Source organism: Sphaerodactylus townsendi, linkage group LG08, assembly GCF_021028975.2.
Source record: "Sphaerodactylus townsendi isolate TG3544 linkage group LG08, MPM_Stown_v2.3, whole genome shotgun sequence".
In the NCBI taxonomy this organism is placed as follows: domain Eukaryota; kingdom Metazoa; phylum Chordata; class Lepidosauria; order Squamata; family Sphaerodactylidae; genus Sphaerodactylus; species Sphaerodactylus townsendi.
The window spans coordinates 80148213-80171657 of NC_059432.1; the positions used below are offsets into that span (position 1 = coordinate 80148213).

The 23445-nt window shown below is 41.2% G+C and overlaps 1 protein-coding gene across 6 annotated transcripts in view; it reads right to left on the reverse strand.

The window, feature by feature from the left end:
* DOCK10 (dedicator of cytokinesis 10) overlaps positions 1–23445 on the reverse strand; it is a 167722-nt gene that overhangs the window by 101233 nt on the left and 43044 nt on the right. For all 6 annotated transcript variants that reach the window (XM_048505431.1, XM_048505430.1, XM_048505429.1 and 3 more), the window contains exons 2-4: positions 10345–10464; positions 6266–6355; positions 1989–2071 (exon numbers count right to left, since the gene is read on the reverse strand). In XM_048505431.1, the coding sequence (XP_048361388.1) occupies positions 1989–2071; positions 6266–6355; positions 10345–10464 (293 nt within the window). The remainder of the gene's footprint in view (positions 1–1988; positions 2072–6265; positions 6356–10344; positions 10465–23445) is intronic.

A 23445-nucleotide genomic window follows, 5' to 3' on the forward strand; every position in this document is an offset into this window, starting at 1 on the left:
AGGGAAACAGAGCAGAACCCTTAGAAGTGCTCATTTTTTTTCCAGTCTGCTCTGTCCTTTTTAGCTGGCTGTAGTTTTATGCACAAGGTTGACTTCCAGTTATAAGGTCAGAAAGGTTTAGAAATGAATTGTCCTTGGTGTGCCATTTTAAAAAAATTCCTTCAAAGTGGTGCAAATGGGATATATGTTGCATTCTAATGCTGGTTGCATTCTAATGCTATTGGTGATACTTTTGCATGGGAAAGGGATTAAAGAGTAGATGAAAGATAGAACAGAATACCTATGAACCTCAAGAGGGACTGATCTTACAACTGGAAGGAGCTAAACACACAACATGCAAGTATTCAGGAGTCTGTTAAGGGATTCACATGCTTTATTCTATTATACTTTCGTCACATCATGAAAGGATGAGTCTTACTGGAAAGAGACAATAATGCTAGGAAAAGATTAATGCAGTAGGAAAAGAGGAAGATCTGATATGAGGGGCTGACTCAATAAAGGAAGTAAAGCCCTTCAGTTTGCAAGGCCTGAGCAAAGTTGTTAATGATATTTTGGAGGTCATTTTGATTCATAAGTCAGAAACAACAGCACATAACATATTCTATACACAGGCAATCCTGATTTAAGCATATGTTAGTACTAAATGTAATGTGAAGCAGATTGCAGATACAGCCGACAGCCGTTCCTGTGGCAAGGGCATCACAGTCATAGACATTGCTGCTGATTGCCCCATTCTCATGTCATATAGGGAGAAGAGATCCTACATTTGCCATGTTCTAAATTGTTTTTCCTTTTGAAAATGCATTTATCCCCCCTGTACAATTTAAGAAGCCGCGTAACTCATTTTAAAAGTCATATGTTCTTATGTTCTTATGTTCATACAGTGACTAAAACAATAACCGATTTTTTAAAAAAACCTTTAAAATGGTTTCACTCACTTCTACATTACACAAATTTGGCATTGTACAAAAATATCATTTGCAGAAATGAAACCCACCCCCACATACAACATAGCTAGAAACAGGATGTACACAGTAGCCACATTTTTCATGCTTGTCAAGATGAACGCATGAACATTCATAGTTCTTGCATACTTCAGAGGAATGACAGAAACTCTATGTGTGAAAAGAACAACTGCACATTTTTCAGTTTCTTAAAATCATGGAATTAACCAGAAAGGACTGAGCTAACGTCTATACACAATCCATTAACATCTAGAACTAACACATGATTTCTTGATAGCAAGGTGAACAACAAGTAACTGTTTATTAAACAGAGGTCTTATAATACATGGCTCTATGCATATAGTATTTGGTGAAGATCAAAAACTATTTTACAAGGATTATCTTATCCTTAGGCCTTATACTTTATTCTTTTATCAATATCATTTTAGGCTGCTCAGTGTTTCTTTTATTCTGTTGTTACATCTTAGCTTGTTTTTAGCAGATTGTATAGTTCTAATGGTTGTGTTTTAAAGCTTTTATTTTATCATTTTAATTGAAAGTCACCATGAGCAGATCCATGAAGAAGTGATTTATAAATTTTCCAAATAAAATAAAAAAGAATATTTAAAATGATTCTCCTGTGTTATCTCAGTAATACAGCAGTCAGTAAGGTAGGCCAATATTATTACATTTGTATTGTAGTGAGTTTTTTGGAACAGTGCCTTGCCTATATGGAGAGAGGTCTAAACTTACTGCAAATATTCCTAGCCCCTAAGCTAGACATGCTATATGATACATGTTGTAGTTTAACTAGCACTACTGTTTCTGAATTCCCATTCATTCCAGAGGAGATTAATGGCAATGATATGATTCATTGTAATTTAAATGAATGACAGCTGTAGTGGAGATGTTTTGTACACTGAGAACGCAAATAATGTAACAGAGAAGTGTGGGAGAAGGGAGTTAATTTCCACCATGCCATCTAAATGTAGACACACAAAATAATATGAAATAATCAGAAAAAAACTTCCCAGAATTTCTTACCGTGGTAAATGCCTAAAATCTCCTGAGTACTGTTCATATTTGTAATCCACAGTATGCCATTGAGAACTGTAATATTTACAAGCCTAAAACAAATGAGGCGGGGGAAAGTTAGTTAAATTTATTCATTCTAGTAGAGAAAAATAAAACTCCTAATGCAGAACAAGAATGCACATTCAGAGGGAATTGCTCCACAAGTGTAAATGGAGAGATGTACACAGAACATGCTTGGTGCGCTCACAGGTGCATTCTGAACTTCTTTTCAGAATACCAGAATACTGCCAAACAGAAAGAATTCTGCATGGATCCTTCTGATGGTCAAATGTGATACAGATGGTATTTTTACATACTGTACTTCTATCACTGTCCCCAAGCTGAGGTCATAAGCAAACCACATTCCTTGCTACATTATCCCATCTTTGCAGAATGAAATGCTATACAAGGTCTCATTTGATTCTGAAATAAACAAAGACATTGATAAAGGAAGGGGTGGATGCCACCAGAATCCTGGGATCAGAGAAGGCCACCATTTGTTACATCCTTTGTCTGTTCTGGATACTTGAAATATGAAGTTCACACCAATGAGTCTCTAATGTCCACTATAAATCAGGCACTGACCCAAAGCACTTCTCCTTGCTCCCTAAAACAGGCAATCATCTGACTCTTACTTTAAAAACCATTGCAAAAGAAAAATGATGTGTGGTCAACTATCACCCAGTATCTCATTCAGCCTTCCCAGGCAAAACGATAAAAAATAGTTGCAGAACAGCTCCAGGCCTTCCTAGAAAAACATCAGCCATAGACCCCTTTCAATTTGACCTGCTGGATAAAGATGGTGCTGGTGGCCCTAGGAGATGACCTCTGTCTATGCCAGGGGTAGGAAACCTGCGGCTCTCCAGATGTTCAGGAACTACAATTCCCATCAGCCTCTGTCAGCATGGCCAATTGGCCATGCTGGTAGGGGCTGATGGGAATTGTAGTTCCTGAACATCTGGAGAGCCGCAGGTTCCCTACCCCTGGTCTATGCCTTTCTGCTGCTTTTACCAGACTTTGCAGCCTTTAACACAATAGATGATACCATCCAGTTGAGATGTTTATAGGTTGTGAGAGAGATTAATGGATGTGCTTTGGATTGTTTCCAGTCATTCCTTATGGGCAGAACTCAGAATGTTGCTCTTTAGGACAAGTTTTCTATAATGTGGGGCCTGCCTTGTGGGGTTCCACAAGGTTCAATCCTGTCCCACATGCTTTTCAATCTCCATGTGAAGCCCTTAAGAGAAATCATTCATGGATTTAGAACAATTACCTTATCTCTAACATGTGATGAACGCTATTGGAGATGGTGAAATCGTTAAATGGGAAAATCCTTACGCAATATACTGCCTAATGGTATACAAAAGAGGTTCTATAACTGCCTTGATAAAACAATAATTAAGTGATTGCTATCCTGTATTCAGTTGGGAATCCTTAAATCCCACTGAGGTCAACATCACTGAAGTGTACAGAACAGTGGACTACACTTGCCCTTCTAAGGACCATGAAGGGACACACAGCTGGCCTTTTGGTGTATTTTTTAAGAGAAGCCCCAGCCCACCATCCTCCATTGCAAACTGCTCTCTTAAATCCTCTGAATTTAAATTTACCACCTTTGAAACCTTAGCCTTTGCCATTTCTGTGACATTTTCAGCAGCTCTTCTTCCTTGTTTTCTAGGGCAAACAAATAGGGAATAACAAATTCTGGATGAAATTCCCCATTCCACAGGCACCACTCCCAGATTGCAAGGAATTTCCCAGTTATTAATTGGGGAGCTGTAGTACCAATTGGGGAGGGGAGCTGTTGCTCAGTAGCAGAGAATCTGTTTGGTTCAGTCCTCAGCATTTCCAGTTAAAAGGGAACAAGAAGTAGGTGACGTGATGTGAAAGATCTCTGCCTGAGACCCTGGAGAACTTCTGCCGGAATGAGAAAGCAACACTGACTTTGATGGATCGATGGCAGCTTCTTTTGTGGAAGGAGTGCAAAAGATTCTCTGCTTCTCTCCCTTCAGCACTCATTCTATCAATAAATGGGAGACTGCCTCTCAAACTCCTATGACATTGCTTTCCCAGGGAAAGGGACCAGCTTTGGAACATTCAAAAACACAGAAAATTCTGGGACAATTACAAATGGCGTAAAACTTTTTTTTTTTGAAGGAGAAAAGATAATTTGCCGTACATATATATTTTTTTCATATCTAGCTGGCTGAATTACACCTAAGAGAGAAACCCCAGGTTAACTGAGTGTCCTTTATTATTGGTGATGATACAAAGAGTATCCTCATTCTGAACCCTGATAGTGCTCAGTTACAGGCTCTGGAAAAGGGAAAAAAGCATGGGTGCTGAGATCTTCTTTTACGTGCTATATATAGACTTGGAATGGAAAGTAGAACATCTGCTTTCTTATTTAAGTGAAGGTGGGAAAACGGTTTAAAGTCTTTATTCCAACACAGTCCCATTAACCAAATTCCCACTGAAATCATAATTCCAAGGCCTTGGGTTTACCATTACATAGTGGTCTCAGATTTTCTCCTGGCTTCAATGGAAGGGCTTGGCCTGAGGTATATCTTGCCAGTTTGCAAGAATTTCCAAATATAAATGTCACATTCCCTTCTGAAACGCTTTTCCCTTCCAATAATAAAGGCAATCAAACCACTGATGCCATTGCTACTGTGTTATCAAGTCTCCCCCTTCCTCTGAAGACCACAAATGAGAACAGGAAACTTGGTCCAAGTCAGTCCCTGCTAAATCAGGAAAGCAGCTGCTTAGCAGTTACCTCAGCAGGTATTTTTTTTAAAAGCCACCCAAGTAAAAGTTGAACAGGGACACACAGATTAAATAAAAGGGAGACTTTCCACTGCACAGTCATTTATTTTATATAGCAGTAGATAATAAAAATATAAACTGATCCCCTAAGTATAGAATTAAAACGTGAAGCCATGTAATTATGCCAAACTATTTTTCATAATGAAGAAATACTCTGTTGTTCATCTATTCTCTTAGAAGAGGTACATCAGTGTTCTAAAGTTTGGCAATTTCATTGGTGTGTCCCTTCCAGTTGGGCTAAGATGATAGCTGCTTCCTGCCCAACTGGAAGGGACACACCAGTGAAATTGGTTATAGCATTTTATGGCATAGAACATGATAGTGATCCAAAAATATTATGGGCAAGACTGAATTATGTCACTGATGAAGTGAACAAGATTTCCACGAATGGGTGTACACCAGAGAACTCGTCTGCATTTTGGGCTCTCTGGACATTTTTTGTTATTTGCACAATGATGGTGTATGACTAGCATTTTGGCAGCCAATTCACACGTAGGACTTTGATCCTTATATTTTATTTCTGTTCATTGTTACAATAAATTTGCACACTTGTTAGCAATGTTTTGCTTATTTTTGTAGCCTTAGCATAGCGACTTTGTTTTGGTTGTTGCTTGTGTGCACATCATACCCAAACTGTTGTTTATCTTGCTGAAAATCACTCAAACCATTAAATTCCAGTTTTCACAAATAGCCCTTGTGCTTTTAAATGTCAGTTATGTAATGGTTAAGAGTGATGGGTTCTAATCTGGAGAGCTGATTCCCCACTCCTCCACGTGAAGCCTGCTGAGTGACCTTGGCCCAGTCACAGTTCTCTCAGAACTCTCTCAGCTCATGCAGGGGCAGGCAATAGCAAACCACCTCTAAATATCTCTTGCCTTAGGGTCACCCTAAGTCAGCTGTGACTTGACAGCACTTTCCACCGCCACTAGTAGCAATGTTGCCCAAGTAACAAGTGCATTTTTAGAAACTTACAAGACAAAAAAAGAACCTTGGAATCTGCAGCCTGTCCACATTCTAAATAACATTATAACTGAAATGAATATAGACAATGCAGAATGAGCATTCCAAATAAAAGCAGACCTAAGATTCCATAGAGATGTGGCACAATGGAGGATTTAGTTTAAAAGGTATAAGATTCTCAGACTGGAAAACTTTCTTGGCTGATTAGTCAGCAAGAATAATACTCAGTGTACCACCAATCACCTAGAGTTGCAACTATAGGGAGGCCTGGAAGTCAAGAATGATAAAAGGATTACACTAGGGTTTTGGATAAGCATCATGTCTGTCTTTACAAGAAGCAAACTGTCTTTAAGTTTATGCTATTGAAAGCCACACTGTTGTCTAACTTGTTAAAAAACAAAAAATCAACTGCAGTAGCTAAACAAACTGAAAGTCAAGGAGAAGAAACAGTGTTTACTTACCTCTTTAACAAATAAATGTTCTGCTTTTTGTTCTGCATCTTCTGGGACTGAAGAGTACAGTGTTCTTATTATCCAGGGAACTGTAGCTATCTGACAAAAACAAAAAGGATGATGGAAGAGAAAGAATTAAAATACATATAGGCAAAGTGGCACATATTTGTAAACAAGAAAGAAGAGTTGTCTATGTATGTACATCACAGTGACTGCACCATCAAGAGCATGCCATGGATAAATGAACCATCATAGCTAAAGTTTCACAGATACAACTTTCACACTACTTCATAGACATCTTGTGCCATATTTTCTACCATATATTCAGTTATATTGTTTAATGGACTGGAACAATTATACAGTGAGTTTTCCCACCTCTACGTGTTTGACATGTACAAGGGCATGAGGAAGTTCATGACAAAATGCTCCCAACTCATGTGATGAATTGTATTAAACAGTACTGTACAGAACTGTATTGCACAATCTTTGGGAGTGAGACTCTTAACTACCAGAATTCGCATTATCTCTGGTTTGATCCTTTGCGCTGTGAGCCAAAGGTGCTGACAGACAGATCTTTCTCACTCTCCCCACAACATTTATTTACTATGGTCAATGATTAGAATGTATACCCATAATTCAGTTGATTAGTGTATACTAAAAACAAATGAATGTGATTGGGGCCATAAGGGTTGTACTGAGATGGGGGAATCTTGTAAAACTACTTCCCCTTATCCAGAAATAAAGCTCAGAAGTTCTGTTGAGTAAGAGTGACTTCACCCAGCTCCCCTACCCCTTGCAGCTACCTTGCCCTGTGGCAAAAAATAACCACAACTCAGGGAAGTGCCAGGCATCTGGAAAACAGAAATCACTCATCTATGTTTACCCACATATATGGGAAAATATAGCATATATGTGTTTTATTTATTTATACCCAACCTTTCTTGCTGATACTCAAGGTGAATTACACAGTGTTGTTGGCCACATTGTATGAGGCAGGATGCTGGATCAGATGGACCACTGGTCTGATCAATCAGGGCTTTTCTTATGTTCTTATGAAATCATTTTTGGGGGAGATGGGATCCTTTGGAGCTATGCCAGACATTTGATCAGCAGCCTCCAACCATGAGTGAGTCCAGATTTTAGGGATGCTTTTAAAAAGCAGCAAGGTGAAGTCTGGCTGGAAAGTGAGGCATGGGACTGAAGAACTTCCCATTGGCCTGGAGAAAAAGACAGGAAAATGGGACTTAAGAGAACTCCCTGCTATAAGGGGCTGAGGGCAGGCTATTTATATGTAGAGCATGAGCTCTAAATAATGAGATCCAAACTTGTTAAGCATATCTCTGCTGAAGGGGCACAGGGGACTCAGTGAGCTTGTACATGCAGTGCAAAAATAGGATTACAGAACTAGAGAACAATGCAACAAGAGAAAGATAATATATACAAAACAAAATGAAAATATTGCACTTTTTATAAAAGTACTGAACAGCCACCTTGAACACACAGAGGTATGCTCAATCTCCTATTTAAAAATAATGGGATGGCAACTATTTATCTTGAACTAGCTTGGGGGTTGTTGTGGGTTTTCTGGGCTGTGTGGCCGTGGTCTGGTAGACCTTGTTCCTAATGTTTTGCCTGCATCTGTGGCTGGACACAGTGTGTAACAGACTTCCCTCTGTGATACACCTGTGAAGATGCCAGCCACAGATGCAGGCAAAACATTAGAAACAAGATCTACCAGACCACGGCCACACAGCCCAGAAAACCCACAATAACCAGTTGAATTCGGCCATGAAAGCTTCAACAATAGCTTGAGGGTCTTTTTCTTTATTATTGTTTTTGTGATAAAAGTCATAAACAGTGAGCCATCACACACTAAAAGTGAAGTCTATGATTTTCTACCTGAGTTACAACATGGTTTTACTACAGCATACAAAAATTTATCCACACACAGTGTTTCTTCTTTATCTATATCTCTGACTAATCAAGAAGACTTACTGGTAGTTTCTAAAGAGACAGTCCTGCTTAAGCAAAGAAAAAAATCAATTGAACTCTCAAATCTGAATATTCAGAGCAATCAAAAAATATGCTCTATAGAGTCAATTTGGTTAGTATCATTCCTGCAGCCTGTTAAAGTATGGAATACCATTAAATCTCCAAACAGTACCACCAATGGAGAAGCGTTCAAAAGTGCAAGTATAAATGCCCTTGAAAGAGGAATCAGTCATCACTAGGCACTTCCTGATGCTAGCACATGCTGTCCTTTCATTTATGGAGGAAGCAGCCCCACAAGTGCCCTTGTGAAAGCACCTGGGGTTTTTACTCAAGCTGAGAGATCCATTTGTAGCCACAGAGAGGAGGGTGAGGCATCAAGGTGGTCCAAACAACACATGAGGAGGCATGGGCCCAGGATGATCCATTGGAAATCCAAAATAAGGCCCCTGGGACAGAATGCCTATAGAAGGTGGGCCAGTGTGGGACATGTCTGGAGGTGGGCAGGGTGCAGGCTAACCACCTGCCCCTGGGGGCCTGACTCCTGGAGGTGGAGCCAGTGGAAGGAACAATCCAGAAAGTGGAATACCTGTTGTGGTGACCCCTGGTCCTGAGGTGGTAACAATTGGGGTGGGCACCAAGTGGGGGCAGGACACCCGCAAACATCTAGCGAGGCTGCTTCCTCCATAACCATTTGCGATAGGGGATTCAGAGAAGCCTGAAGGTGCTCAACAGTCCAGCTGTGCCGATCACCTTTGGGACCCTTCTTAAAGGTATCAGAGACTGTGATGGGGTAGCTACACAGATATTGTCCTCCAGTACCTTTCTATGGTTTCTTGGGAGGGTGTCTGGTCTCCTTCAGCTCCAATGGGTGGCATTTCATCTCTTTTTTATACTACGTCAGCTATAATCTCATTCAATTTATTCTCCAACTTATTCTCAGATTTATTCATCCTGTCAATGAGATTTCCTATGTTTTTAAACCAAATCTCACTAAAAGATGATGAAGAAGAACTCAAATCACTGGAGCAGGTTGACATCTCCATAGTCAGCAATCAGCAATCTCACCTCCAAATAGCCTCGTTCTCCAGTGTTTACATCTTTCTGTAATTGTTTGTTGGTTGGCAGATGTTAAAGCACTAAATCCTCCTCTAAAATATCAAATCCTCCTCTAAAATATCTTCAGTAAGAGGGCTCTCAGTATTGGATTCTGGACTGATAGGAGAACCTGTTCAGTTAATCAAGTTGCTTTGAATACTGTTTACTGAGTCTTCTTCCGGATGCCTTGCTTCTGTCATTGGCTCATTAGAGCATATAAATTCAAGAACTAATAGAACTTGTAATGTATGTACAAAAACCTAAGCTGGAAAAATTCCTCTAGAACTGATGAGAGATTTCTGATATAATAGCAGTGTAGGTATGCTGGAACTATCAAAAGTTAATACCATTTTAGAGGCTTGATTGAAGCTATTTAAAACCTCAACTTGGTTCAAGTCTATAAATCTAATTTGGTTTCCTAATAGAGCTTTTAAGTGTAGTTTAGTATGAAGCACTGTATTCCAGAGAGGAATGCAACTGTTAAATTGATAGATGGTCAAACAGACCTTGTGTGGCTGATAAGACTCCTTCTTGTTTTGACTTTCAATGGCTTAGAAGCCAACCTACTTTTTGAAGTATCTTAACAAGATTGTTGGGAGGCCAGTTTAAATAAGGAAGGCTTGTTTCAATGTATCTTATTAACTCTCTGCCATTTGATTTTATTACCAATCAAATTAGCTGGCCAAGCTTAATGAGAACCAGTTTGGCAAAGCTGCATTTCCCACCAACAACACTCCAACCGTCTTCCTACCTTCTTCAACACACCAGCTGTGTGGAAATTATGGGGCCAAGTTCCATGGTGTGCATAGGAAAGGGCATTGAAGAACAACTTTCCATCCCCAAATCCCCAACAGCAATCTTGAATCTATCAGGATCCCTTAAGTCACTGTAGGCAGCCCATTTGAATCGTATAATATGTATGATTGTGGGTGCATTTAGGGGTGTGTGAGTCACACAGATTTGGAAGAGTCTTAGCTTTATCTATGGACATTAGAACTTACAGAATAGTCATCGTCAGGGAATAAGATGAGGTCTTTGAGATGGTCATTTTCAATATTCTTCTCAATCTCTGCAACAGCTGCTTCATAATCCAATGGTTCTAGAAGTTTGGGCTTCTCTTGCTGATGAAAGAAAACAAAATAAATATTAATCTCCAGCTCCCCTCTTTCCCCTTTTCCAGTTATTAATAGAGCTAGAACACATTCTCTAATACCACTTCACATAGCAGTGTTGCTGCTTTCAATCACATCATTATATGCTAAGGTGGAAAATACATTAAAAAGCACAGAAGCTGCACAAAATGTTCATATCAGACTGATTATTTCCTGATAGTTTTCCCTAAGGGGGATAATCATACTATGCTGATAGTGATACTATGTCACATGAACCTACTCATTCAAAGGAACCCACCAATATTAACCATTGACACTGCATATGAGCAAAATTCTGGTTGCAGAACAGTCTATTTGAATTTCAGTTGTTTCTATGAGCTGTGTATTGACTCATGCCATTATCCTCATATATTCTGCCACATTATAAATGCTAATAGTTTGCTAGAAATAAAAGTATCCTTGGTCTGTTTAACTTGGCATTGATCTTGCTCTCGCTCTCAGGATGAACTGTTTGGCAGTCAGCCCCATGCTTTCTGCAGCTGGGAATGAGATTATACCTCTGTAAGCCATCATGAAAGTGCTATTGTTGCTCAAGCGATATTAGCATTTTTAAAATCACTCAGAGAAAACAGACAAAGGAATGGTAATTTCGCATCTGCCTCAATAAACAACACAAAAATAGAGAGGGATGAGGTGAACTAATAAAAAAAATATAAGAATGTGTGGCAAAAGGACAAAGGGAGACATTTCTCTGCTTCTGACAGTCCAGCTATTTAGTCAGGGCAAAAACAAAACAAAACAACCAACTCAGGAGAGTTACAAAGCATTAGGAAGAGAAGGGGTACTAAGAAGCCTTAAATAGTGCAGAAGGAGCAATAAGCTGTTCAAATAGTCTTATGAGCAGCAAACTGGAAGTGGAAACATATTAGCAGAATTGTACATCTTCTAGACAGAGGTGCCTTCCAGACAGGGTTTTTTCTCTGCCTTGCTCCCAAACTGCAATGCTTTTTCTGGGGTTTCCACATAAGTCATCTGGTTATCCCCTTCCAGGTTTCCCTGGAGCCACTCTGCAATTTCCCAAACCTGCTTTCGTAAAATCTTTCTAAAATGATCATACCCAAAGTGGGTTTAGGAAAAGTTTGGAAGAGAAATTGCTGATTTCTGCACCTCCTTGCCCATGTCCAGTGCCATTTCTTTTCCTACCCGTCGTTTCTACATACACACAAACATACCACAAGCTAGCCTTTTGCGTTTTTTTTTAAAAAATAGTTGTATTACTATGTCTATGCACTATAGCAATATACACACTGCATGTCACTGAATATAAAGAGACACTCATAGTGGCACAGAGGCTGAAACAGGGAGTTACCTCAGGTGGAAGCTTCTATATAACTGAGGTAAAATGGCAGTTTCAGCCTCAGAATTCTGCTAATATGTTCTATAAGAAGTGTTCTATAAGAAGTGTTCTATAAGAAGAAGAGTAGAAGTTTGGATTCATACCCCCCTTTCTTTCTTGTAAGGAGACTCAAAGGCCCCTTCTCCACATGCAAAATAGTGCACATTCAATCCACTTTTACAATTGTTTGAAAGTGGATTTTGCTAATCCGCACAGTAAAATCAAGCTTCAAAGTGGATTGAAAGTGGATTGAAAGTGAATTATTTTGCATGTGCGGAAGGGGCCAAAGTGTAGTATCTTACATTTATCTCTGCATTCCCTTCATCTACCAACTTGTCCCTCTATCAAAAAGAGATAAGATCTGGCATGACTTGTTTTTGAGAAACCCATGGCTGATTCCACATGGGCCAAAAACAGCGGTGTGAAAACGGTGTGAAACAGTATGAACCGTTTTCATACTGCTGTTTTTGGCCCATGCGGAATCAGCTCATGTTGACTTTTAGTGATCATAGTATTCCTTCTAAGTGCTTACGGACTAACTGTTTAATGTTCTGCTCAAGAATCTTTCCTGGTAAAGACCAAGGCAAAGAAGGTACGGAGTAGTTCCGCCTTTTCTCTGTCCCCTATTAGCATTTTGCCACCTTCTCCACGCAGTGACTCTATCATATCCTTTTTCTTCCTTTTGTCACAGACATAATCAAAAAAGCTTTTTAAAATTGTTTTTAACCTCTCTGGCAAACCCTGAGCTCATTCTGAGCTTTAGCCTTTGTAATCTTTTCCCTATACATCCTGGCTGTTTGAGTTGCCCCCTTTTTTCATTTCTTGTACATGTCACTTTTAAATCTCAGCTCAGTTGAAAGTTCTTTGGACATAAAGCCAGGTTTCCTTAGACACCTCCCATTTTACCTCCTCATTGGAACTGTGTGAAATTATGTTTTCAAGATCTCACTTTTAAGAAACTCCCATCCATCATGTACTCGCTTCTTTTTTAGTACTCTAAATCACGGGATCACATCCAGTAGGTTCCTAAGTTTACTGAACTTGGCTGAATACAGTGTCCAAGATGACTATTTTCTCCTCTTTTTCACCCCACCATGTAAGCACAGATGACCCAATAGGTCCTGAAGGAATCACCCCAAAATGCCCTTCAATCAGGGTCTCCCTACTACTACCACCTTGCTTGGCTGATGAAGATGGAAGAAGACCACCTGACAGTATGTGTGATCTGGACCTCCACAGACAGGGAGGATTCCAGGACCACACTCAGGCTCCTTACAGAAGAGGCGGGTGTTAAAGCCTCACTGTCTAACATCAGCAGTTGGAATCCCCAGTCTGCCCCACTCATCCCAGCCACAGGACCTCTGTCTTCAATGGATTTAGTTTCAGCCTGGTCTGCCATAACCATTCCTTTATGGCCTCCAAACACTGGGCAAAAAAATTATTTATTTTATTTATTTATCATTAGATTTAGAAACCGCCCACCCCTGAAGGGCTCTGGGGCAGTGGCCGGTTGACCCTCCATCAACAGAACCCTCCAACCCTCCACCCTCCATCAACAGAAAAAAACTGGATGTTGTCAGCACATTGATAACAGTCCAGCCCAAAGCTTCAGGCCAGTTGTGCCAGGACTCACATATAGATGTTAAATAATATAGGGGAACAGATTCCCCTGAGGCACATTCAAGGGGATGCACTGGGTCACTCCCTCCCACAATGCCACCCGCTGTCCCCACTCCCAGAAAAATTAGTTCAACCAGTGTAAGGCTGTTCCCTGCACTCTGGTAATGGCATGGTAGTGGGTCAAAAGATCGTAATCAACCAAATCAAATGCTGAAAGCACCAGCAGTGCTGACCCACCTAGGTCTAGCTGTCAACAGAGCTCATCCATGATGCCGACCACCATGGTCTCCGTCATGTGGCCAGGGTGGAAGTCAGACTGGAATTGGTCTAAATACTATTATGATATCAAAATACCACAGAACACAGAGACATCAGTAGATTCAGCTTTTGGTTGGATCCCAGCTGTCTAGTGAAGAGCCGTACTTCAGAAATGAAACAATGTTCCATCAGAAGAAGGCCACCTTCATATAAGGATGGCTACTCAGTTTATGGTACAAAGATACAATGGAACCAGCCCAAAGGGACTATTTGAAACAGAAACTCACTGCTTTGATAGGGTGGAAACTCTTGTATACACCCATCTATCCAACAGAAACACTTGGATCAGAAAGGACACAGAGTAGACCTGAGCAATTATTCAATACATATTATTGCAAGAATCTTTAGAAAACCTATTTTATGTCTGTAGAGGGGATGTTATGTGAAAGGTACGCTTGATAACAAAATATAATATTTTAATAAGATGTCTAAGGAAGATTATATCTCATTTTCCCTTGAATTTTCCCCTGAGTTTAAGCTGATAGTTTAGAAGTTCTAAGATCAAGGTTACTGCTGCTGTCCTGGGTATGATGCTGCTATCTCAGAAAGCATTAGCAATTAAAAGTTGCTTGTATTTTATTACATATTTGAAAGCAACTGACCAGAAAGCTGAGCAGAGAAACAGTACATAACAGTACACAATTATTCAATACATATTATTGCAAGAATCTTTAGAAAACCTATTTTATGTCTGTAGAGGGGATGTTATGTGAAAGGTACGCTTGATAACAAAATATAATATTTTAATAAGATGTCTAAGGAAGATTATATCTCATTTTCCCTTGAATTTTCCCCTGAGTTTAAGCTGATAGTTTAGAAGTTCTAAGATCAAGGTTACTGCTGCTGTCCTGGGTATGATGCTGCTATCTCAGAAAGCATTAGCAATTAAAAGTTGCTTGTATTTTATTACATATTTGAAAGCAACTGACCAGAAAGCTGAGCAGAGAAACAGTACATAAAAATCTTGGGGGACCTGAGGAAAACTCCTTTTTCTGAAGCGTTCATTATTGATTAGTGGAATTCATTTATTTTAAAATTCATACAGCATAATAATCTTCCAGAGGGCCTCATTTTTAATCCATTTCACTGCTTCCTGTTTCTTTTTTACTCTTGGTTTGACTCAATTGCTAGCACTAAAACATTCCTCTTTCTAGAGCCTCCCCTTTCCAGACACTGCCACCATCACAAATTTCTCCTGGAATAATTTCCTTGACCTTTCCATGCTCCTTCACTGTGAAGACAGAATTGTGAAGAGAGTCCTGTGAAGTCATGAGAAAAAAGTCCTGAGTGAAATATGAGCACCTTCAACTCTGATGTTGTAGCTTCTCTTCTACTAACCATTACACAGTTGAAGCAAACCATTCATGGCTGGCACAGTAATTATCAAGCACAACCAGCAACAGTTGCAGACTTGGCTCATATCCCCTAGCAATTGAAGTGAGTCAAATGCTTGAAGTCCCCACGGTCTGGTTCAGGAATTCTCCCCGAAAGCCATGTGCTGGACAGATCTAAATTGAATTACATCCAGACCGTAAACATCACATAATATAACTACACCCCATTGAGCAATGTTGTCACAGCAAAGCATGACAGCTAAGGAAAACTGATCCTTCATATTTAAACAAGCATTTTTGTAAAGCATTCTTGTCAAGTATATTTACTTAAAGAAACTCAACAAGATGCATATTAAACCTATTCTTACCAGTTTGAAGTTTACCTTCTGTCTTCCCTTTCACTATGTGAATGCTGCAGTCTCAGGGCCCAGCTCAGAGTACTAATTAAATCTTAATTATTTACATAGACAGACACCCCAGCAACATTTGCTGATCCCGTTGATCCTGTTTAGTTTCCTACCACATTACAGTGAATGCACAGACACCTTGCATGTACCTGCACGCACCTGTCTGTAAGAAAGAACTAATTCACAATCACTTTACAAATGAAAGTGAGGACCAACTGTACATGTATTGAATATATTGCTAAATGACTGTGGCTTAGAGCAGATGGTTGTGGAACCAACCAGGGGAGAGGTGATCCTAGATCTAATTCTATGTGGGACCCAGGACCTGGTGCAGGAAGTCAGTGTTGTTGAGCCGATAGGGAACAGCGACCACAATGCTGTCAGATTCAGTATCTCAGCATGCGAACAAGTGGCAACTACTAATGTAGTTACATTCGCCTTCAGAAAGGGAAATTTCTCAAAGATGAGGGGGATAGTGCGCAGGAAGCTGAAAGGGAAAATCAAGAGAGTCAAAACTGTTCAGGATGCTTGGAGGTTATTTAAAAACACAGTAATAAAAGCTCATCTGGAATGTGCTCCACAGGTTAGAAAAGGCAGCATCCAGTCCAAAAGAAATCCACCATGGTTAACAAGAGAGGCTGAGGAAATTATCAGAAAAAAGAAAATGTCTTTTAGAAAATGGAAGTCCAGTTTGGCTGATGAAGAATATGAGAGGGAACACAAATGGTGGCAAAAGAGAAGCAAGTTAGCTGTAAGGGAGGCAAAAAAGGATTATGAGGAACGCATGGCTGCGAACATCAAGACCAGCCACAAACAGTTCTTCAAGTACATCAAAAGCAGGAAGCCAGCAAGGGAAGCGGTAGGCCCGTTAGATGACAAAGGAACAAAGGGTGTGCTAAAAGATGGCAGGGAGATTGCAGAGAAGCTGAATGAATTCTTTGCATCTGTCTTCACCCAAGAGGCGGTGAGGAACATTTCTGCACCTGAACCAAGCTTCTTAGGAGGCAAATCCAAGGAACTAGCGAAGATAGTGGTAGACAAGGAAGAAGTTCTGGCAGCCATTGATAAACTAAATGTTACCAAATCCCCTGGCCCAGATTGCATTCACCCAAGAGTTCTTAAAGAGCTCAAGCATGAAATTGCTGATCTTCTCACTTTAATATGCAACTTATCCCTGAAATCAGGCTCCATCCCTGAAGACTGGAAGATGGCCAATGTCACACCAATCTTTAAGAAAGGATCTAGGGGGGGACCCGGGAAATTATAGGCCAGTCAGTTTGACATCTGTTCCTGGTAAATTAGTAGAATCTATCATTAAAGATAAAATTATTAAACATGTAGAAAAGCAAGACCTGCTGAGAAAGAGTCAGCATGGCTTTTGCAGAGGCAAATCCTGTCTTACAAACTTACTAGAGTTCTTTGAGGGTGTAAACAGGCATGTGGACAGGGGTGAACCGGTGGACATTGTCTACTTGGATTTCCAAAAGGCTTTTGACAAAGTTCCTCACCAGAGACTGTTGAGAAAACTCAGCAATGAAGGAATAAGAGGGGAAGTCCTCCTATGGATTAAAAACTGGTTGAGAAACAGGAAACAAAGAGTGGGTGTAAATGGGAAGTTCTCCCAATGGAGAGATGTCAGGAGTGGTGTCCCCCAAGGATCCGTTTTGGGACCAGTGCTCTTTAACCTATTCATAAATGACCTGGAAGTAGGGGTGGGTAGCGTGGTGGCCAAGTTTACAGATGATACCAAATTATGTAGGGTGGTGAGAACCACAAAGGATTGCGAAGAGCTCCAAGCGGACCTTGATAAATTAGGTGAGTGGGCTCAGAAATGGCAAATGCAGATCAATATAGCAAAATGTTAAGTGATGCACATAGGGGCAAAAAATCCAAACTTCACATACACGCTACAGGGGTCAGTGCTATCGGTCACAGACCAGGAAAGGGATTTAGGCGTCTTAGTTGATAGTTCCATGGGAATGTCAACTCAATGCATGGCAGCTGTGAAAAAGGCAAACTCTATGCTGGGGATCATTAGAAAAGGAATTGATAATAAAACTGCAAAGATTGTCATGCCCTTCTATAAAGCAGTGGTGCGACCGCACTTGGAGTACTGTGTCCAGTTCTGGTCGCCGCATCTCAAAAAGGATATTGAGGAGATAGAAAAAGTGCAGAGAAGGGCAACAAGGATGATTGAGGGACTGGAGCACCTTCCCTATGAGGAGAGGCTGCAGCGTTTGGGACTCTTTAGTTTGGAGAGGAGGCGCCTGAGGGGGGATATGATTGAAGTCTACAAAATTATGCATGGGGTAGAAAATGTTGACAGAGAGAAATTTTTCTCTCTTTCTCACAATACTAGAACCAGGGGGCATTCATTGAAAATGCTGGGGGGAAGAATTAGGACTAATAAAAGGAAACACTTCTTCACGCAACGTGTGATTGGTGTTTGGAATATGCTGCCACAGGAGGTGGTGATGGCCACTAACCTGGATAGCTTTAAAAAGGGCTTGGACAGATTTATGGAGGAGAAGTCGATTTATGGCTACCAATCTCGATCCTCTTTGATCTGAGATTGCAAATGCCTTAACAGACCAGGTGATCGGGAGCAACAGCTGCAGAAGGCCATTGCTTTCACATCCTACATGTGAGCTCCCAAAGGCACCTGGTGGGCCACTGCGAGTAGCAGAGAGCTGGACTAGATGGACTTTGGTCTGATCCAGCTGGCTTGTTCTTATGTTCTTATGTTCTTATTATGAGAATTACTCAACAATCTATAAAGAAAAATGAAGCGTGCACTGTACACAGATTGTATGTGTTCACTGTAATTTATGAACAGGGCTTCAGTATTGTACTGTGCATGGAAAACTTCTGAGTCTTTGGGTAGTCTGAACACTAATTTTTTGCAGAGGGAACCTTTGCACACAAAGAACTTACATTATCAGCTTACAAGCAATAATGATAGTTCCACAGTCATAAATTTCCAAAGATGCATAAGAACCATGGCACATACACACATACTCTCTCTCAGGATTGCTGAGGATAAAACAGAAATAAGAGAACCATGTGCCTCATTCTACATGCCCTCCCCCACTTGAAGAAGGGCAGGATAAAATGCATAAGATAGACTAAGCATATCTGAACCTTTAAAGCTGGTCTAAATGCACTGTACTTAAATGTGACAGTACCAGTGCTGCGGTGTGCTCTCAAGATCCTTCCACACTTTGGGCTCTTATGCATGCAGGGCTTTCTTCATGGCTGTGTGCTTCACAGTGGGGTTTTCCTGTAATTTCTGGTTTGAACAGGATTCTCCCACTGCAAAATCTCCACAGATGAGGCAAGCCACCATTTGGCCTAACCCCTGCTTCTGCGTTCTTTCTGATTGTGAGGAAAAGCTGTTGTGTGGACAGGGAAAACCAAGAGGAGCGAGCAAACCCCAACAAAGCGAAACATGTTGATTCCCCTTGCTTTCGCCTGAAAAGTCACAATTTAACCAGTTTCAAAATCCTCAGGGAGAGTCTGACCTGAAAGTGAAGTGAGTTCTGAAGAGGGGAAAATGTGTGTAACCAAGAAAAGCAAGACCTGAACCCAACTTGAAGGGAATGTAAGTTGAATATGAAGAAGCCCAAACATGGATAATCAGCCTTTATGGTTTCATCCACAGTCTAGCAATGGGACTTCCTCCCAGCACCTGGCAGCCTGTTACACCTACCTCCTTGCCACAAATGCCCCCCCAAGGACCCTGGAGCACCCCACAACCAACAGCTCCGCCCCTGGACTCACCACAAGGAGCAGGGACCTCCAGGAAGCCAGCAACAAGAAGGAACAGCAGAGCAATGGAAGAGCCTGAGCAGCAAGAGCAAGCTTCAACAGTTATAGAGAACAGGGTAGGGGCAGCACAGCCAAGGTGCAATCAGCAGTCCTCAGCAGCCATAGAGAGAGGGGAAGGCAAGCTCAGCCCCAGCCAGGCTGAAATCAAGGAGGTGGGGCAGGAAGGATGAAGACCCAGTCTCAGGCTGGCAGGCCAAAACAGACAGCTCGCCAGCCACTAGGAGGTTGGAGCAGGGAGATCCCAGAAGGGAGGGAACCTCCTGAGAAAGATAAATGGGAGACAGGGCAAGAGGGAAGGGGTTGGTGTGGTGCAGGGGCTCAAGCTTGCAGGAGTGCTGTTAACTACCTGAAGCCATTAAGGAGCTTACGGTGGCCAGAAAGGGGTGTGTGTGCTCACATCCACATTTCTTATACTAGTAAAGCCACTTCTATTTTCAGTGTCTCCAGTGTGCACCCATATCTTATGCAGCATATCAATTGTTCAGTTCCTCTTCTATAGAGCAATCCAGCTAAACTTAGCCATGACTAATAACCAGGGAAATGAACGGAACAAGAGAAGTGTCAAGAGTCCTTTGGTTTTCAAAGGGGACAAGTCACATCTAACTCTAACCTAAGAGTTTTGAACTTCTTAAAACTGGGTGGGAATGATTGTTCTTACTTGGAATGGGGCTGAAGTACCACTGCTGCACTAGAAATATAAACCAACCTTGCTACAGTGAAGCAGATCAGACTTTGGTCAGAGTCAGAATAGAAGGCTTTCTGTGGAGCATAAATTCCATGTATGCTCCACAGAAAAAGGACACAAATATATTGAAATAAATAGCAGATAAGATAGTTGTTTGTATGGGCTATCAGGAGCATTTGCAGGACAGAAAGCAATCAGGACCTGGACAGATTCTTTAATGCCCCAGTCCCAGGACATTTGAATTAACAAGGTTTCAAGCTTCAAGTTCAAGTCATAATGATTTTATCCTCTTCATTGGCAATGGTATGGCAGCTAAGTCCGAGAATGCCTCTTTCATGTAGTAATTTGAGCTCTTTGGTTTTGCATTTGTGTTGAAAAATCCTGACAATGTTTGTTAGACCTTTTTAAAAAAAGTCATAAAAGCAATTCTGAAGCACTGCAGTTTGAACTACCACACTTTTGGCCAGTAATGCCTGCTGGGAGATTTGTAATCGAGCTAAGCTAATTTAAAGCTTTAACAATCATGGGATTGTCTTTCCTGAATTTAACTTGTCTGGCTCTTTTGGAAATAGACCAATTAGGCAACCTCTGAGCCAAGACTGAATGAGGCAGAATTGGATTTTTATAATGCTTTGTTATATTTGCCAGCTTAAATTAGCAATGGGCTATGCAGACTCAGTGAAAATGATGATGCTTCTATAAAAAGAGGCACTCAACAGCACTATCCTACTGTTACACCCATTTTCTATAGACCATTGACTAGATATCTATAAATTGAAGCTTTTTACACTTGCCTTCAACAATCAAGTTGTCATTCCCATGCACCTGGTTTAGGCTACTGCCAGAGCTTGAAGGGAATTTTCCTTACCATTCACAGCTGAAATAAACACAACCCAAACACATGCTCACTCCAGTGATCTATAGCTCGTTGATTGTTAAACAATGCTCCACCTCCTACAACTTCTCACTGTTTTTTCCACTCTCAACAGTGACTCTCCCAGCAGTGATGACTAAAAATATCCTCATAATTGATTCCACACAAGCAGACACAGCACGTAGTTTGCCAGAGGTTTCAAAATTTGACCACGTCAGGAGACTAATGTTTGATACAAAGCCCTTCTGCAGAGCAATGGGGTGAAACAATACACACATACCATCTCCTGATGCCATGTTGTTAAGAATAAGTGGACTGAAACCTTTTGGTCTTAGGAACCAAAAATCCAAGTTCCAAAGGTATATACACACACACTGGAATGTCTCCTCCAGCAACTTCATTCAGTGGCTCCCATGCCAAACCTCAAGCTGGTTTTTAACATTCTGTCTCCAAAGAAGATTAAAACACAATTTTGAAGTTCATGAACTGCTGAACCTAGTAGCAAGAGTCCAGAAAGTATGCTCTACTAGTTGTGTGGGCATATGTCCCAACATTGGATTGGGGCTATTAAACTGAGTTCCCTGAAACAGTGATTCTGTAAAGGGCTTTTTCTTGCTAGATTTTCTAATCTGTTAGGGTCTACATCTTCTTCAGGATACAGAAAAGAAAAACTCTGCCCTTCCCTGCCTGGTTTGGTATACAACACTCCTATCTCTCTTTGGTCATTCTCACCTGTTATAAATTGCTGCTTTATTCTCATTGCCAAGTTACAGCAAACCCCTACTCTGAGGGCCAGATAGTTTATGTTTTCTTCTCTAAGCAATGAAATATCTAGAACACCTGCTCCCCATCTTTGGTTGGCTTTGCTCAACAAGACAGTTTAAAAATGACAACACCACCATCTACAAAACTGGGCTGCAACCTGCTTGATGTTAAAAATGAACAGTCTGGCCTCTTTTTGGCTCAAGCATGGCACATAACTTTTGTTACAAGGTGCCTAATAAAACTAAGCTCTTCCTCCTAGTTCCAGTGTCTCAAACATGCACTATGAGTTTCTGTGTCTAGCCGGTCCAACAAGACAGCAAACAACATTTCTTGGCAGTTCTATGTATTTCCCAGTATAATTGGTTCCAATGATTAACTCCTTGCCATATCAGCACACCTAAATAACTGTTACCTTTCCACAAGGTGGACAAGTCATACTACAGTCAATATGTCCATCAGAAATCCAACTCGTTGTGTTACTGATTCTCTGTATCACGACTCCAGAAGAATATCCTAACAGGACATTGTGAGAAGTATCTATCTATCTATCTATCTATCTATCTATCTATCTATCTATCTATCTATCTATCTATCTATCTATCTATCTATCTATCTATCTATCTATCTATCTATCTATCTATCTATCTATCTATCTATCTATCTAGTTAGTTAGTTAGTTAGTTAGTTAGTTAGTTAGTTAGTTATTAATTTTATATACCGCCCCTCCCCTGAAGAGCTCTGGGTGGTGAACAACACAATAAAACAACAATTACATTAAAACCCCAATAAAACAATAAATTAACAAAATTACATTGCCATCCAGCATAAAAATTCATAAACCCACCCTGGAAGAAAATAAGATAAGAGAGCGGAGGGCCCCCATAAGTATTAAGACCCAGAGTGTAAAAGGGGAAGAGAAGGGGGGGAAAGGAGTGCTCATCAGCGGCTGCCCCCCCCCAAGGCCCGGTGGAACAATTCAGTCTTACAGGCCCTGCGGAACTCTCCAAGATCCCACAGGGCCCGGATAGATGGTGGTAAGGTGTTCCACCAGGCCGGGGCCAGAGCTGTAAAAGCCCTGGCCCGGGTAGAGGCCAGCTGCATCATCGAGGGGCCAGGGACCACCAGCAAATTGGCCTCTGATGAACGTAGAGGCCGTGCAGGGATATATGGGGTAAGACGGTCCCGAAGGTACGAAGGTCCCAGGCCGCCTAAGGCCTTAAAGGTAAGCACCCATACCTTATGAATGATTCGGAACTCAACTGGGAGCCAATGCAAGTGGCGCAACACAGGTTGAATGTGTTCTCTGAAGGCACCACCTGTGAGAACACGTGCCGCCGCATGTTGAACCAGTTTCAGCTTCCAGAGCAGACGTAAGGGGAGGCCTGCGTAGAGCGAGTTACAATAGTCTAACCTAGAGGTGACCGTTGCATGGATCACAGTGGCAAGCTCTGCCTGGGAGAGGAAAAGGGCCAACCACTGGGCTTGTCGAAGATGGAAAAATGCAGTCTGGGTTGTGTGGGCCACCTGGGTCTCCATTGAAAGAGACAAATCCAGGTGGACCCCCAGAATGCGGACGGAGGAGACTGGTGCCAATACAGCCCCCTCCCACTCCGGCGGCTGAAAATCCCCTACCTCCCCCCTGCGGCCCAGCCAAAGGATCTCCGTCTTCGTATAACATATAACGAGGCCAGTTACTTATTTAGAATCTGGCTAGCTATCTTTGTGTTAAGATTATACTGCTGTGCCGTTCTAAACTGTATACA